The following is a 15884-nucleotide window of genomic DNA, read 5'->3' on the forward strand; positions in this document are numbered from 1 at the left end:
CTCGCTGCCAGCCATAGTACCCTGTCACTTGCTGCCAGCAATAGTGTAAAAAAGAAATATCCTATAACTTGCGCTAGTCTACTAGTCGTTGGCCCTTTAGCAATTTTGATGCTTTTAATGCTTCTGGTGCTTGCTCCCGATACTGGGTGGTGCCAGTGGTCTTTGTAAAAAAGCAAGGGGAGAGGGAGCGCTCCAATGGTGCATTAAAACTTTTATTAACAATCCACGCAAGTGTTAGTGCACTTACAGGATTTTGTAGCTACAAATCGCTTTGGGGACCGCCAGCGGGCTCTCTCGGCTCTCGCAGCTCCTGAGCTTGTCCAGAACTCAAAGGAGCGATGTACATCAGTGGAGACACGGGGTGCGTGTTGATCCTCCTCTCAGCATGCCGCCTGACGTCACAACGCGTTTCGGTGCTTAACCACGCCTTCTTCGGGTCCTGCCATAGTGCCCTGTCACTTGCTGCCAGCCATAGTGCCCTGTCACTTGCTGCCAGCCATAGTGCCCTGTCACTCGCTGCCAGCCATAGTGCCCTGTCACTCGCCAGCCATAGTGCCCTGTCACTCGCTGCCAGCCATAGTGCCCTGTCACTCGCTGCCAGCCATAGTGCCCTGTCACTCGTTGCCAGCCATAGTGACTTGTCACTCGCTGCCAGCCATAGTGCCTTGTCACTCGCTGCCAGCCATAGTGCCCTGTCACTCGCTGCCAGCCATAGTGCCCTGTCACTCGCTGCCAGCCATAGTGCCCTGTCACTCGCTGCCAGCCATAGTGCACTGTCACTCGCTGCCAGCCATAGTGCCCTGTCACTCGCTGCCAGCCATAGTGCCCTGTCACTCGCTGCCAGCCATAGTGCCCTGTCACTCGCTGCCAGCCATAGTGCACTGTCACTCGCTGCCAGCCATAGTGCCCTGTCACTCGCTGCCAGCCATAGTGCCCTGTCACTCGCTGCCAGCCATAGTGCCCTGTCATTCGCTGCCAGCCATAGTGCCCTGTTACTCGCTAAGCCAAGTGCAGCAGCATGTAGTCACTCGGGCTCGGCAGAACGTTTTTTCCCTTCAGGTATAAGTTAAAGTGTGCGTTTCATGATTGTTCGGTTCTGGCCTTTGACCTTTGCAGAATGCTATTTTTCCGCGCATACAGATAAAGTGAATTTACATGAGAATTAATCTAATTGACTTCAACATTGATTGCAATATTTGCACAACAAAGGCGATCTTTCTACATTTCCATTGACTTTACATGCAAATCACACATGGGAAAAAAGCATCCCTACTGATTGATTTAAAAACGCAGAAAAATAGGAAAACGCATGAAACATAAGAAAACAGCGGGTTGAGTGCGATGCCATTTAAATACATTAGATGCAATAAACACAAAAACGCAAACCCGCATGGCGCAAGCAAAGGTTGAATGGCCCCTAAAAAAATGTATAAAATAGAAATCGGGCCTTAATTCACATTCTTATTATCCATAGGGTGCATAGGATGCTCTCATTTATCCACTAGATTTTTGTAGACACTACTACAGTATAAGCTGACCATTCTTAGCAACAGCAGAGATATAAAAAGAACACTTATTAATATTACATCAAATTTACCGTACATACCTAGTGCCAGCGGCTGAGATGTAAAGACTATTTTTTTTTTTTTTTCACATTTTAAAGCTTTATTGAATGAAAGAAAGTTACAATGCTACAGAAAATATCTTGTTGCATAGTTCAATAAAACAGTGTACAACATATGCATTCTCCCTTCATTCTTTACAACAAATACAAGCATATTGTGCAAACCTGATGTTACATTTATCTTTGGCTTACATTCAGTAATCAGCGTGTTAGCATCATCAAATACAATACATAATTGTATGACTCCAGAATGTTATCAGTTTACTGTTATAAGAGTCGAAAGAACATTATGCATGCTGGCTATATCTTCATTAAAGGACACGAGTAACCAACCTAATGTCTCGCTCAGCCACTGCCACAATGGTGCCAGTGTTCTCCAGGCCATCTTACCCCCCCCCCCCCCCCCCCCCCCTCAGCAAGAGTAATTCCCCCTCTGGGGAAGGATTTTTCAAGCAGGCATTAAGGCCTTATTTCATCAGAATCTTTGAATAAAATCCAGCAAGCCCATGTTTCAACATATTTGTGGACTTGTTCCCTGGCTGTTAGTGCAATGTCTTCCATCTGTGAGAGGCCCTCAACTCTGGTTAACCATTGCTGAATCGTAGGAGGGTCTGATTGTTTCCATAAAATTGGTATAGTCGCCTTAGCTGCATTAATTAGGTGTATTAGGACGCTTTTTTTGTATGTTTTTAGTGCTATGTTGTTGCTATGTAGTAGGAATACTTCAGGGGTCTGTGGGATTTGTAGGCCAGATATCTTCACACAGAGTCTATGTATCTCTTTCCAGAAGGAAGACAGTTTTGCACAGGACCAAAAAACATGTATCAAATCCGCCTGTGGGGCCCCACAACGCCAGCAGGTATCTGTGATCCCCTTTGCATACTTGCTTAGTGTCGCCGGCGTTTTGTACCAGTTTGTTAGAATTTTAAAGCTTTGCTCTTGTGTTGAGACATTAGGGGATCCTTTATGTGTCAATAACCAAATCGTTTGCCATTGGTCATCTGTTAGTTCCTTCCCCAATGTCCTCTCCCAGAATTTCTGATACGGGAGTTTGTCAGTTCTAGGTTTACCTAGGAGTAGGACATTGTAGGTAAGAGAGATTGTATGTCTATGTGGACCCTCTGCTAATAGGGCCTTCAAGTGTGTGTGGCTTTCTGACGATTAGGGCTTTGTGAGGTGAATTGATAATGTAACTTCTGAGTTGCATATATGCCCAGAGTGGGAATTTGTGGGGAGTCGTATATGGGTGTAGCTCCGTTAGTGCTTTGATCATGTCTCCCTCCATAAAGTGACATATCCTAGGGATGTATGGGCTTGCCCATTTTTCTGCAAAGGAAGAGAAGTGGCCCGGTGGGAAGGTTGGGTTGTTTTGTACTGGTGTTAGGGGGCTATAGAGTGGGGAAAGCCCCAATCTCCTAGCTGATGTACGCCATATTTTGATCGTGGCCCTTATGAACGGGTATAGAGATTCTGGGGTTTTGGTTTCCTGTGTGGGAAGCCATGGTAGTGAGGCTAAATGAGATTTTGAAAAACTCTGTTCGATCCACACCCAGTGTTTAGTAGTAGAGTGATCACACCATTCATACATCCTGCTCAGGACAGCAGCTTGATGGTACAGAAAGAGATCGGGAAGGCCTGCACCTCCCTCGGCTTTTGGCAGCATGAGAATAGATCTCCTTAACCTGGGCCTTCGTTTGCCCCAAACAAAGTCGTTAATCTTCATCTGCAGGTCTAGTAAAATCTTTTTGGGAAGACAGATAGGGAGCGTCTGACACACATATAGGAATCTAGGAAGTAGGTTCATCTTAACTGAGGCCATGCGGCCAAACCATGATAGATGAGGTTTTTTCCCCCATGTTTCCAGATCTTTAGTCAATTGTTCTATTAAGGGTGTGTAATTGAGAGAGAGGATGCGGCTAAGGTCATTTGGGATCATCACCCCCAGGTATCTAATAGCAGCTGTGGCCCATTTAAATTGGAAGTTAGCTTTACATTGATCAGTCAAAAGAGTAGGTAGGGATATGTTTAGGGCTTCAGATTTTGTAAAGTTAATTTTAAAATTCGAGATGTAGTTAAATTCGGTGAATTTTGTCATTAAGTTAGGGATTGAGGTTATTGGTTGCTGGATAAAAAAGAGCAGGTCGTCGGCAAAAGCTGCCACTTTAAATTCTCTGCCACTCACCTCAATACCCCTGATGTTAGAGTCTGCCCTGATCATATTGATAAACGGCTCTAGTGTTATGATGAATAGTATAGGTGAAAGGGGGCAACCCTGCCTGGTACCATTTGAAATGTCCAGCAGCTGAGACAATAGTCCATTGACTTTCACTCTGGCTGAGGGGTTCCTATAGAGCATGCCAATCCAGAACATAAAATTCGGAGGGGTCCCCATATGTTCCAGCACTGCGAACATATAATCCCAGGAGATGCGATCAAATGCTTTCTCCGCGTCTGTAGAAAGTAGCATTCCTGGGATTTTGTTCTTTTTCATGTGTGCAACAATACCAATTGCTTTCATTGTATTGTCTTTGCCTTCTCTATCAGGTACAAAACCAACCTGGTCTGGTAGTATAGTGGTTGGCAGGTAAGGTAGTAGTCTATTTGCTATAATTTTAGCAAAGATCTTTGTGTCTACATTTAGCAGAGATATAGGACGGTAGCTGGCACACTGTCCAGGATCCTTTCCCTCTTTCGGGATTACAGTGATATGAGCTTCTAAAAAATGTTTTGAGGGAAGGGTATCCTGATTTGCTGCATTGAATGCTGAGCTAAATCGTGCAGCGAGAATATCTTGAAAAAACTTATAGTATTGGACCGTAAACCCGTCTGGGCCCGGGGATTTACCCAATTTCATGTGTTTTATGGCAGCTCTAAATTCACCCTCTGATATTGGTTCATCAAGATCCTTAGCCGCATCCTCTGTAAATTTGGGGAGACCATATTGATCCAGGAACAATTTAATTTTTTGCTGTCTGAGAGTGCAGGATTCCGGGGAGGGCGTCGCCTGTGTGAGGTTATACAACTGGGAATAAAAAGCTCTAAATTCCCCTGCAATCTGGTCATTTCTGACTTGTTTAACTTGGGCGCTATCAACTATGCATTTCACTCTGGTTTGCGCCATTTGTTGTCTCAGGGCTCGGGCTAGGAGTTTACCGCTCTTGTTTCCTGATTCATAAAAAATTCCCTTTTTAAGGAGAATCTTTCGTTTAGCTGTTAAATTTAGTAGAGTTAGTAGTGAGTTTCTGAGTTGTGAAAGTTCTGTTAGTGTTTGTGGCGCCTGTAGTTTTTTGTGTGAACTTTCCAACAATTTGATTTTTTCTATCAATTTGTCTATTTGAGTTTGGCGTGATCTCTTCATCTCTGCTCCTAGCTTAATTAGGACCCCCCGAATCACAGGTTTGTGGGCTTCCCAGAGTGTCATAGGGTTGGTGTCGGATGTGTCGTTTCTCCTAAAATATCTATTAAGATCTCTGGACACTTCAACCCGCAGATTGGGGTCTGAGAGCAAGAAAGGATTAAGACGCCAGTTCCATGATTTCTGGACCACTTCAGGAAGTCTCAAAATGATGGAGATTGGGTTATGATCAGTAAAGGTTTTGGCCCCGATTTCTGCCGATTTTAAGTACCCAAGATCTCTCTGAGGAAGAAAGATATAATCAATACGTGTGTATTTGTTATGCAGTCCCGAGTAGAACGTGTAATCCCTTTCAGTGGGATGGAGCAGACGCCACACGTCGTGTAGGGCCAGGGAGTCTAGGCCTTTTTTAATGAAATTGAGAGCTTTAAAAGGGATTGAGGATGCACCCGTAGATGGATCTAGGCGTGGATTTAGGGATATGTTTAGGTCGCCTCCTGTTATAAGCATTCCCTCCCGGAAATCCTGCAACCTCTTTAAGGTGGACATAATGAAGGAAGGTTGGCCTTTGTTTGGGGCGTAGATATTAGCCAGGGTAAGTAGCCTCTCCCCGGAGAACCCTTTTATGAAGAGGTAGCGTCCCTCCTCATCTGCCACCACCTCCTTTAATTCAAAGTCTAGAGACTTATGTATAAGAGTAGTCACCCCCCTCTTTGTCCCTTCTGAGGTTCTGGAATGGAACACCTGTGTAAATTTTCTATTCTTGAAATTGGGGGTGTTTCCCCTTTTAAAATGGGTCTCCTGTAGAAAGCAGATATGTACTTGTTGTTTGTTTAGGAAATCTAGTGTGGACGATCTTTTTTCTGGGGTATTTAGCCCATTTATATTGAGGGACATGATCTTCCATTCCAGAAACCCAGGGTTTTCTTTCTGATTTGATGAGGTAATTTTTACGGGCATGTTTGCTCGATTTACTGGGTGGGGAGGGCTGAGAGCAGAAACACCAGCCGGGGCGTGATAGGTCTGCCAGAGCAATATGTAGTGTAGCCCAAAGAGAACTTTCAGCAACGCAATAATCATTCCTGAGCGAGACACTATTCAGACAAAAGGTTACCGTGTCAGTCAATTGTAATCTAATAAGAGTTCTTCTTATCAAAGCAAAACCAAAGAAATCAATGGATTGCACTTTAAAGTGAAAGAAACACGCCACACAGACAAACTACCAAGGTAGTTTTCTGTATACTAATGTGGACAAGGTAAGTCAGCAGACAAACGTCAACTGTGAGGGTATGACTTAACAACTAGAGGACCCACTGAGCCAGATGGCTCCGATTTTCCCCAGATTTTTGGAAGCATAAGAAAATAAACATAAGGATAAAGTGCATTCCCTTGATAGATTTTATTCTCAGTGTCTCTCTCCTAAATTCACAAAGTAATTGTCTCTGTGTAGGAGAGAGTATCAGGGAGCCAAACCTTTTAAGCAAAACATTAGCTATCAAACTTATAACCAAAACATTAAGTAAGGAAGGCCTAAGTGACCTTATATCTTTTTGAGACCATATCTTGCACTCACAAGACCAATATTCATTCCAGATTGTAAACACAGCCGGGCCTTCTGTTATTTTGACCCACTAGTGCATGGAATTAGTATTAATTATCACCTTGTAGCCCCATTGGGTCTCACTGCCCCACGAAAATAGTGAGGGATGGGGGGGACAGCCCCGCCACGCACAACCCATAAAACTGGGCTACGGGCAGTTGGCGCGGCAGCCCCCCACCACCCCCCCACCCAACACCGCAAGAGAGCAGGCACCAGCAGTTAAACAATATTGCAAAGGTATAGGCAAATCTATGCTTCACTTCCCCCCTCCCATATACAGGGACTCCACAAACCCCCCTCCCCCCCCTCTCTCAGTAAGAAATGCATCTCCCCATCTTTGTGACCTGTCTAAGAACCAAACACTGTAAAATATGCAGAACAGGAGGTTACAGCGTTTCGCAGTCTGCTGTCTAACTATTTCCTCAGTGTAGACGAAAGAGAGATGTGCAATCTTGTGCTTCAAATTGGGGTTGGTCACGAAGCACGTATCGTAGAACATATCCTCCGGCTTAGAAAGATGCTCTTAGGAGGGGGGAGACACTAATATGCGTTGTAAAATGAAAAGAGAGTGGGCCGTGGGTGAGCAGTTCCAAGGCGTCTCAGCTACTATAGTTAGTATGGGGGCATCCATGTATGAGGATGGAATGGAAGGCCCGGACCATGATGTGGGAAATAAAGATGTGTCTAGACCGCAAGACATGGCATACAGAGTCGCGTATTGAGGCAATCACATTACTTATCTGATTCAGAAGAAGAGGATCGCGCATTATCTCCTCTTGTATCCTCGATGGTGTCAGGAAGGCCCGATTTAGCTTTCTTAGACCTGGGTAGGCGGTGTGCCGTCTGGCGGTCCGTCTGTAGCTCCTCTGGTAGTGTAAAGTCCGCGTACCATTCCGGTAGTTCTGGAGCCTTGAGTTTTAGTCCTTGACAGAACTCTGTGAGATCCTCAGGTGTCTTTAAGGTGAACACCTGGTTTCCCAGAGTTGCTACCAGGGCAAGCGGAAATCTCCATTTGTAGACGATTTTTTTGTCTCGTAAGATCTGGAGAAGAGGCTTCAGCGCTCTTCGGTTCGCCAGCGTAATCGGTGACAGGTCTTGGAAAATTGAGATTTGGGCCTCATTGAACCTGATTTCTTCCTGTTCTCTCGCTGCTTTCATAATAGATTCCTTCAGTGGAAATGATTGTAGACAGCAAATGACGTCTCTCGGGGAGGCTTCGGAGATGGATTTCGGCCTCAGGGCTCTATGAGCCCTCACAAACTCTATGGCTTCTTCTTTGGGCCTCTCCACCAAGCCATTAAAAATGGCGGTCAGCGCCGGAATAATATCCTCCGTGTTAACTGATTCAGGCAGACCACGCAATCTAATGTTGCAGCGACGTCCTCTATTATCCAAGTCTTCCAGTTTGCGATTGGATTCAATCAAGCAGTTGTTGTGCACGTAGATTGCTCTGTTCGCAGCGTTAATGGTTGTATCCCTTCGTGCGCCATCTTGTTCTAACGTGTGGACTCTCGCCGCAATGTCCGCCATGTCGGATCTCATTTCGGAAATGGCGCTGGAGAAAGCTGACTTGATATCTTCAGCCATATCTCTCATATCTTTGAGGGTAGGAGAGCGATTCAGCCGATCTGTACCCTTAGTCACAGTCTCCGGCGAGCTTCCTGCAGAGTCTGAGGAGCGTAAGTCCCCTGGTCTCTTCTCCGGCGCCATCTTGGATGGGGTGTTTGCGGCCGTCTTCAAGGTCTGCGCTTTGAAAAGGTCAGTTATATTCCTTCCCGGCTTGGCTACGGGGTTCCAGGTGGATCTGGTTGTCATACGGGGTTGGCTCCCTCTTCGCATGCTATGCTATGATGGCACTTTTGGCTGAATCTGGGGAGTCACGGAGCGGAGCACTAAGTTCAAGCAGCCATCTTAGTTGGACGCCAAGCCACGCCCCTAAAGACTATTATTGATTTATATAATGTCCTGTACCAATAAATACACTGCAGGCTTATATGGGCAGGACACCTTTTGTTAGGCCCCTTTCCCACTTTTCGGCAATGCGATTGCCATTCCACACATTATAATGAATGGAAATCGCAATGCATTTGTTTATTTTCTTTGTAAAACGATGTGGTACGGTCCCATGGTGGATCGCAATGCAAGGATGTGGACATCAGACCATGCACGCCATTCACTTCTGATGTCCCTGCGGATCACGTTGCTCTGCGTTCCTGGAAGCGCATTGGAAATCACGGCATATGGTAAGAGTCGGTGGATGATCGGGGGGTTTTCCTGTGTAGTCACCGTCTGAGTAGTCACCGATCTACACCAGAGCGTCTTTCAGGGGTGGATGGACTGCCAGTCCTAGCAGGCAGCCAATCACGACTACCAAGTCACGCCTCCTAGGATTACCCAGAGACAGGAAGAACAAGCCGATGAACCCTGAGGTGTGGAGGAGGCAGGGCAGAGGAGTGGTCAAGATAAGAATAGGTGATAGGAAAGGGGGGACCGGAGTTGTTGGCAGAGCATTTGTGATTGGCTGCCAAATCTCAGCTGTAATTCCCCCCCACAGACTTTTCTGATTGGAAATGTGCATGTTTAGCACCACTTAGAACTGACAATCCTTGCACTGGCATACTGCAAATCATGAAGCTCCCCAGCAAAATTTTGATTCACTCCCCCATGTTTATTCACACCAAAAGCCATATAGCCACCATGACTCCCCACCATAGCATGTGTATCTACAACAATACCTGTTCTGGAGAGGAGGGGCCTGTATCACAGGGAGGGGGGGGGGGGGGGGCTCTGTGGCAGCAAGGCCTACTGCCTCTGTAGTTACACCACTGTCACACTACTATTCAAATTAAGAAGAAAAAAAGCAATTTGACTGGACAGCGTGTGCAGAATGGTGGTTTAGTGGATAGCACTCTTGCTTTGAAGTGCTAGGTCCCTGAATCCCAGCCAGGGCACTATCTGCATGGATTTTGTGTCACTATATACTCTGTACATTTCTGTGGGAAGATGTCAGCGCTGTATAAATACTAATATAAATACTGGTAATAATAATAATGTTCCACCAGTCAGATGATGTGGTCTCTCGCAGCCTAGGTCCCCATCGTATGGTACATGTCCTCCTGGTGGTGCTTGGGTTGGTTTTAGGAGGTATTTGAACTGGTCACAGTCAATCTATTAGGTCTTGCTCAGACAGGCGCCCCGTGTTGCTAAAAGATGGGCTGTGGCACTCATCTTTTAAGCGATGTCCATTAACGTAAATGGACAGGGCCGGTCAGTACAATCATTTGCTGTCGTTTGCACAAATGCCGCACTCCGATCATGATTTTTCGCGTAATTTCAGGTGATACTGAAAACCACATGCAGCTTCCAGGACCGCCAAGCACCGCCCATGAGTGTCAGGGCACACGCTGGGCAATGACACTGGAGGCCGCCAGAAAGCTGCCAAATGCTTTTCTGCACACTTTCATAAAAACATTTGGACAAAATGCTGCAGGAGGCCCGTGTGACCTGGACCTTAGTCAGTTTTGGGAGTAAAAAAAAAAATCATTTTTTTATAAATAAGCCTGGATGAGTTACTTGTGATGATGTTCTCCCCAGCAGGGATATCCAGCAAACATCATCTTTTATATATAGTAAAAGGATTAGCAATGCTCACACATATAATACAATAATTCCAAAAAGGGTAATAACAACTGAGCAATGTCCTTTGTTTAGCAAATCAAGATCACACTACCCGTATATGGGTGGTGCGCTCTGCCCTTATCACCAATCCGAATGAAAAATGCAAAAGTAAATTGAGTAGTGCTCAATGCTGAGTTATGACAGTTCCAGGTTTTTTTAAAAAAAACAACTTTTATGTGACCAGCAGCAGTCGGAGGATGTTCACACCACATGGTCTCCCCCCTCCAGTCGACTCACCAGATTTGTTGACCCCAATGGGTCTATCAGCGCATGTGGGGTGTACGGCCACCTCCAACCACTCTTGCATGTTCCTTGCCACTTCACCTCCAATCCCAGATCTGTCCTCCAACACACCTCATAAATAAAAACACTCCAAGTTGCGTAAAAATGCCTTCTATATGTTGTAAATATGCTAGCAGAAGTAAAAAAAAATGCTTAAATAGCTAAAATGGGTATACAGCATCGGTGGGGCTAGATGTTAAACCCTGCCGGACCAGACTTGCCACTAATGTAATGGCAAGGGCAACGCACGTTACCAATACTGCCCTCCTGGACTTCCTTCCATCCAGCCCACCCACACTGTATACACGTTTTAGCAGGTGTCGACCCCTCCCACCCGGATTTAAGACAAGAGCCACTAAGATCTTGCGCAACCCCTCTCACCTGGGCAACCGATTCTTTGAGCTCCTTCCATTGTGCTGCCATTATAGGACCATCCCCTGTAGAACCACCAGGTGCAAGAGCACCTTCTCTCCTTAGGCCGTCCTCCTGCTGAACTCCAGCCCTCCTCAGCCAGGCCCATCCTACTGCGGCAATCCTATCAATTTGACAGTAAAGTCTCCTCGACACTCACCCTGCCCCTCCAAGCACTGCATGGGTGCTGCACACACTTAGTGGACTCTTAACAATTCTGAAGTGAATTATTGCCTGCCCAGTTCTATTCCTCTCAATGGTGTAAATGTCTGCCTGCATGTATTATTGCACACTTCTATTGTTGTTTGTTGCCAAATTGTGCCTGTTCTGTTTGCCAATGCCATGTGTACCGCAACCAATTCAAGTTATGACAACCATTGTACTCGGCAAATAAAGCTGATAGCTGATTCCTGAGCTATTTTAGCATTTTTAGTGCTGTTAGCATTTGTACAATATGTAGGAGGTATTTTTATGCTATTTGGAGCGTTTTTACTTATGAGTTGTGCTGAAAGTGACGTGCAGAGGAGAGTGCCAGAGTGGCTGGGGTGGCCATACACCCCACATATGCTGACAGACCCTGTGGTGTCAACAAATCTGGTGAGTTGACTACTGGAGGGGGAGAGCATGTGGTGCTTCTGGTCACATAAAAGTTTAAAAAAAAAACAAAAAACCTGCAACTGTTATAACTCAGCATTGAGCGTTACTCGACTTTTGCATTTTATCATCTTTCATATATAGGGACGTGAGCTGTAATGATGTGGTGAAACGCTGACTTGGAGGGCGGGGCCTGGATATAACGCTGCTTGTCTGTCTTTGCTGCAGGTAGATGGTTTCTTCATTATTGGCTGGATGTACCTACCTCCTCATGATCCTTACGTCGACCAGCCAATGAGACTGAAGCCTGTTTTCCGCATCCACCTCATGGAGAAGAAAACTGCCACTGTGGAGTGCATGTATGGCCCTAAGGGGCCCCACAATGGTCAGATACAGGTACAAGAATGGCAGGAAAAATTGACATTTTCTCTTCCAGGCAATGAGCTATATGAGAAGAGGAGCGAAAAGGGGGAAAAATAAAACGCATTGCAAAGTGAAAATTTAAAAAATAGAAGAGAGATCAAGAAAGTATGGATATGCGCCATGTAAGTTGTTTGTGTTGTTTGATCCACAATCAGCCTGCTGTCATATTTACTGCTGGCAGATGTGAAAAAAAACTAGACAGCACCAATTACCATTATCTATAACCACACCCCTTCATAATGCAATAGGCTAAAAGGTTGTTTTTTTTATAGATATACATATGCACAGAGGGAGATACTGGTTCCTTGGCAGTTGGAAACAGCTGTTATTTCCCACAATGCAACAAGGTTCACAGACAGCAAACTGGACCATGGTCGTGACATCACACTGTGGGTGGGGTTTCACCATAATATGAGCAATACAGATGTCCCTGATGATCTATTCGAGAAAAGGTAAAGATTTCTCATGGGAAAGGGGTATCCACTACTGATTGGGATGAAGTTAAATCCTTGGTTACAGTTCCTCTTTAAGTAAAGATTTTGTGGGACTTTAAAGGATCTTAGATAACTGGCCTATAAATCCTGTATGTTAAGGTTGAAATGTATTCAGGATAATATGTATATCCAAAGGGAAACTTGAAAATTTCTTGTGTTCTAAAAGAGACTTTACTTCTGTTACAAGCACCTTCTTCACTTCTAACAAAGGGACTAAAATGAGGAAGGAACTTTAATTTAGGATTAATCTTCACCCCTACCAATAACCGATACCCCCTTTCCCATGAGAAATCATTACCTTTTCTCAAATAGATCCCCTGGGATGTCTGTATGGCTGATATTGAGGTGAAATTCCACATTGTGATGTCAGAGCCATGGCCATGATAGTGGATAGTGTACTGGCTCTTCAGTAAGGAGTTCCTATTCAGTAAGGAGTTCAAGGCAAGACTCCCTAACACTGCAGGGTGGCCTCTTGAGCGCATCCCAGTGGCTGCAGCTCTTGACCAACAGGAGAAAAGCGCTATACAAATGTTCAAATTATTATTATTATTATAGTTTGCTGTCTGTAAACCTTTTTGCATTGTGGGACTTAACCACTTTACCCCCGCCCGTACGAATTTCTCCGTCCCTTTTTCCATCCTTTCACCCCCAGGGACGGAGAAATCCGTACTTTCCGCGCTCCCGTCGCTGCCCGCGCTCCGCAATGATCCGCTGCTTTGCCGATAAGCAGCGCGATCATTGTGAAAAAAAAAACTTACCTAGCCTCCAAGTACTTCCTCCAAGCGTCCGGAAGGACGCTTGGAGGTCACATTAAACAAAAAGTTACTGTTGCCATCTTGTGGCCAAATAGTAAAACAACACCCTAAAGCATTTTTCACATACAAATTCATTACTTATACACAAAAAATTAACTCATTACCTCCCACACTCCCCATTTTTTTTTTGTAATTAAAAAAAAATAAAAAAATTTACAATTAAAAAAAAATACATAAATAGTTACCTTAGGGACTGAACTTTTTAAATTTTTATGTCAGGAGGGTACAACACTGTTACTTTATAAACTATGGGCTTGTAATTAGGGATGGACGCAAAACTGAAAAAAATGCACCTTTATTTCCAAAATAAAATATTGGCGCCAAACATTGTGATAGGGACATAATTTAAACGGTTTTATAACCGGGACAAATGGGCAAATACATTTCATGGGTTTTAATTACAGTAGCATGCATTATTTAATCACTTCAGCCTAACTGGACGAAAATTTTCGTCCAGTTAGGCTGCGCGCACTCCCGCGCCCCCCCCCCCCCCCCCCCCGTGCGCGTCCACACTGCTGGCCGTTAGCCCACCGATCAGTGAAAGGGATTATAAATCCCTTTCGCTGATTGGACTCCCCCGGAGAAAAGCCGACAGCATCTCTTCAGACGCTGCGGCTTTTCTGAGCTCTGGTCTCCTTTCTTCTGCCTGGGAGCGAGATCGATCGCTCCCAGGACTTTTTGACTTTGGCCATCTTGTCGCCAAATAGCAAATTACACCAAAAACACACTTTGTGTTAAATAAATACATTTTAATACATTAAAAACCCCTGTTTACCTCCCACACCAAAAAATACCCACATACAAGTTTAAATAAGAAAAAAAAAAATTACAATAATAATAAAAAATAAAAAAAAACATAAATAGTTACCGAAGGGTCTGAACTTTTTAAATATGCATGTCAAAGGAGTATATCAATATGATTTATTAAATTATGGGCTTCTAAATAGTGATGGACGCAAATTGAAAAAATGCACCTTTATTTCCAAATTGAATATCGGCGCCATACATTGTGATAGGGACATAATTTAAATGGTGTAATAAGCGGGACAAATTGGTAAATAAAGTACATAGGTTTTAATTATGGTAGCATGTATTAATTTCAAACTTTAATGGCCAAAAGCTGAGGAATAATGATTTTTTTCCATTTCTTTCTTAATATTACTGTTAAAATGGATTTACAATAAATTAATTCTCAGCAAAATGTATCACCCACAGAAAGCCTAATTGGTGGCGAAAAAAACAAGATATAGATCAATTCATTGTGCCGAGTAGTGATAAAGTTATTAGCAAATGAATGGGAGGTGAAAGTTGCTCAGATGCAAAAAAATGTAAACCCTGTGGGCTGAAGTGGTTAAAAACTATAATGGCCGAAAACTAAAAAATAATGAATTTTTTCCAACATTTTTTCCTATTTTCTCATTAAAACATATTTAGAATAAAATAATTCTTGGCATAATGTCCCACCTAAAGAAAGCCTAATTGGTGGCGGAAAAAACAAGATATAGTTCATTTAATTGTGATAAGTAATGATAAAGTTATAGACGAATGAATGGAAGGAGCGCTGAAAGGTGAAAATTGCTCTGGTGCTCAAGGGGTAAAATCCCTCAGTGGTGAAGTGGTTAATGGCTGTTTCCAACTGCCAAGCAAGTAGCTTTTCCCTCTGTGCATGCATATATACCGCATATATAGATCATCAAAGTCGATCACACAACATGGACAAATTATCAGTAATTTCTTGGTCTATCCTTTTTTTTAGCTTCTCACTGTGCAATGGGTTTATTTATTTTGTCCCCTAATACTATCTCTCGGTAAAGCTCCTCTTTAAAGGAATTGTCAGGCAAAAAAAAAAAATGAGTTTCACTTACCTGGGGCTTCTATCAGCCCCATGCAGCCATCCTGTGCCCTCGTAGTCACTCACTGCTGCTCTGGTCCCCATCCACCAGCTAGTTTCGTTTTTGCCGACCTCAGGGTTGATGGGCCGCATTGCGTAAATTTTTATGCATTCCCGCTGGTGCAGGAACATTAACACATACATAAAAATGTACGCGTTGAACCAGTAATGCGTAAAAATGTATGTGTTAATGTTCCTTCACCATTGGGAATGGCTGCATGGGGCTGGTAGAAGCTCCAGGTAAGTGAAACTTGCCTGACAATTCCTTAAAGCCTCTTGCACACTGCAAGTGATTCCGATTCAGATTCCGCTTTTTAATCAGTTTTTACATCCGATTCCGATTTGCAGTTTTCTCCCTGCACACTCGAAATCTGAATCGGATGTAAAAACTGATTAAAAAGCGGAATCTGAATCGGAATCACTTGCAGTGTGCAAGAGGCCTTAAAGGGATTCCGAGCAGTGCAGAAACTATGGAAAGATGCATATTATTTTAAAGCTCTCTTTCTCCTCTTTCCAATGATATATAAACCGCTGCCCTACGCCTTTTAGTTTTCGCTATTTTCGCGATTGAAATTGCCGCAGCTGCGATTTCAATCGCGAAAATAAAGAAAACTAAAAGGCGTAGGGCAACGATTTAGGTGTCGCCAGAAAGAGGAGAAAGAGAGCTTTAAAATGATATCCATCTTTCCATAGTTACATTGGATTACACAGGCCGAC

General features: G+C 44.1%; 1 protein-coding gene across 3 annotated transcripts in view; it reads left to right on the forward strand.

The window, feature by feature from the left end:
• The window catches only part of FBXO31 (F-box protein 31), an 85182-nt gene that overhangs the window by 54677 nt on the left and 14621 nt on the right, over nucleotides 1–15884 (forward strand). For all 3 annotated transcript variants that reach the window (XM_068261528.1, XM_068261529.1, XM_068261530.1), the window contains one exon: nucleotides 11773–11940. In XM_068261528.1, coding sequence (XP_068117629.1) covers nucleotides 11773–11940 — 168 coding nt within the window. The remainder of the gene's footprint in view (nucleotides 1–11772; nucleotides 11941–15884) is intronic.

The sequence above is a fragment of the Hyperolius riggenbachi genome, chromosome 11 (genome assembly GCF_040937935.1).
Source record: "Hyperolius riggenbachi isolate aHypRig1 chromosome 11, aHypRig1.pri, whole genome shotgun sequence".
Classification (NCBI taxonomy): Eukaryota; Metazoa; Chordata; class Amphibia; order Anura; family Hyperoliidae; genus Hyperolius; species Hyperolius riggenbachi.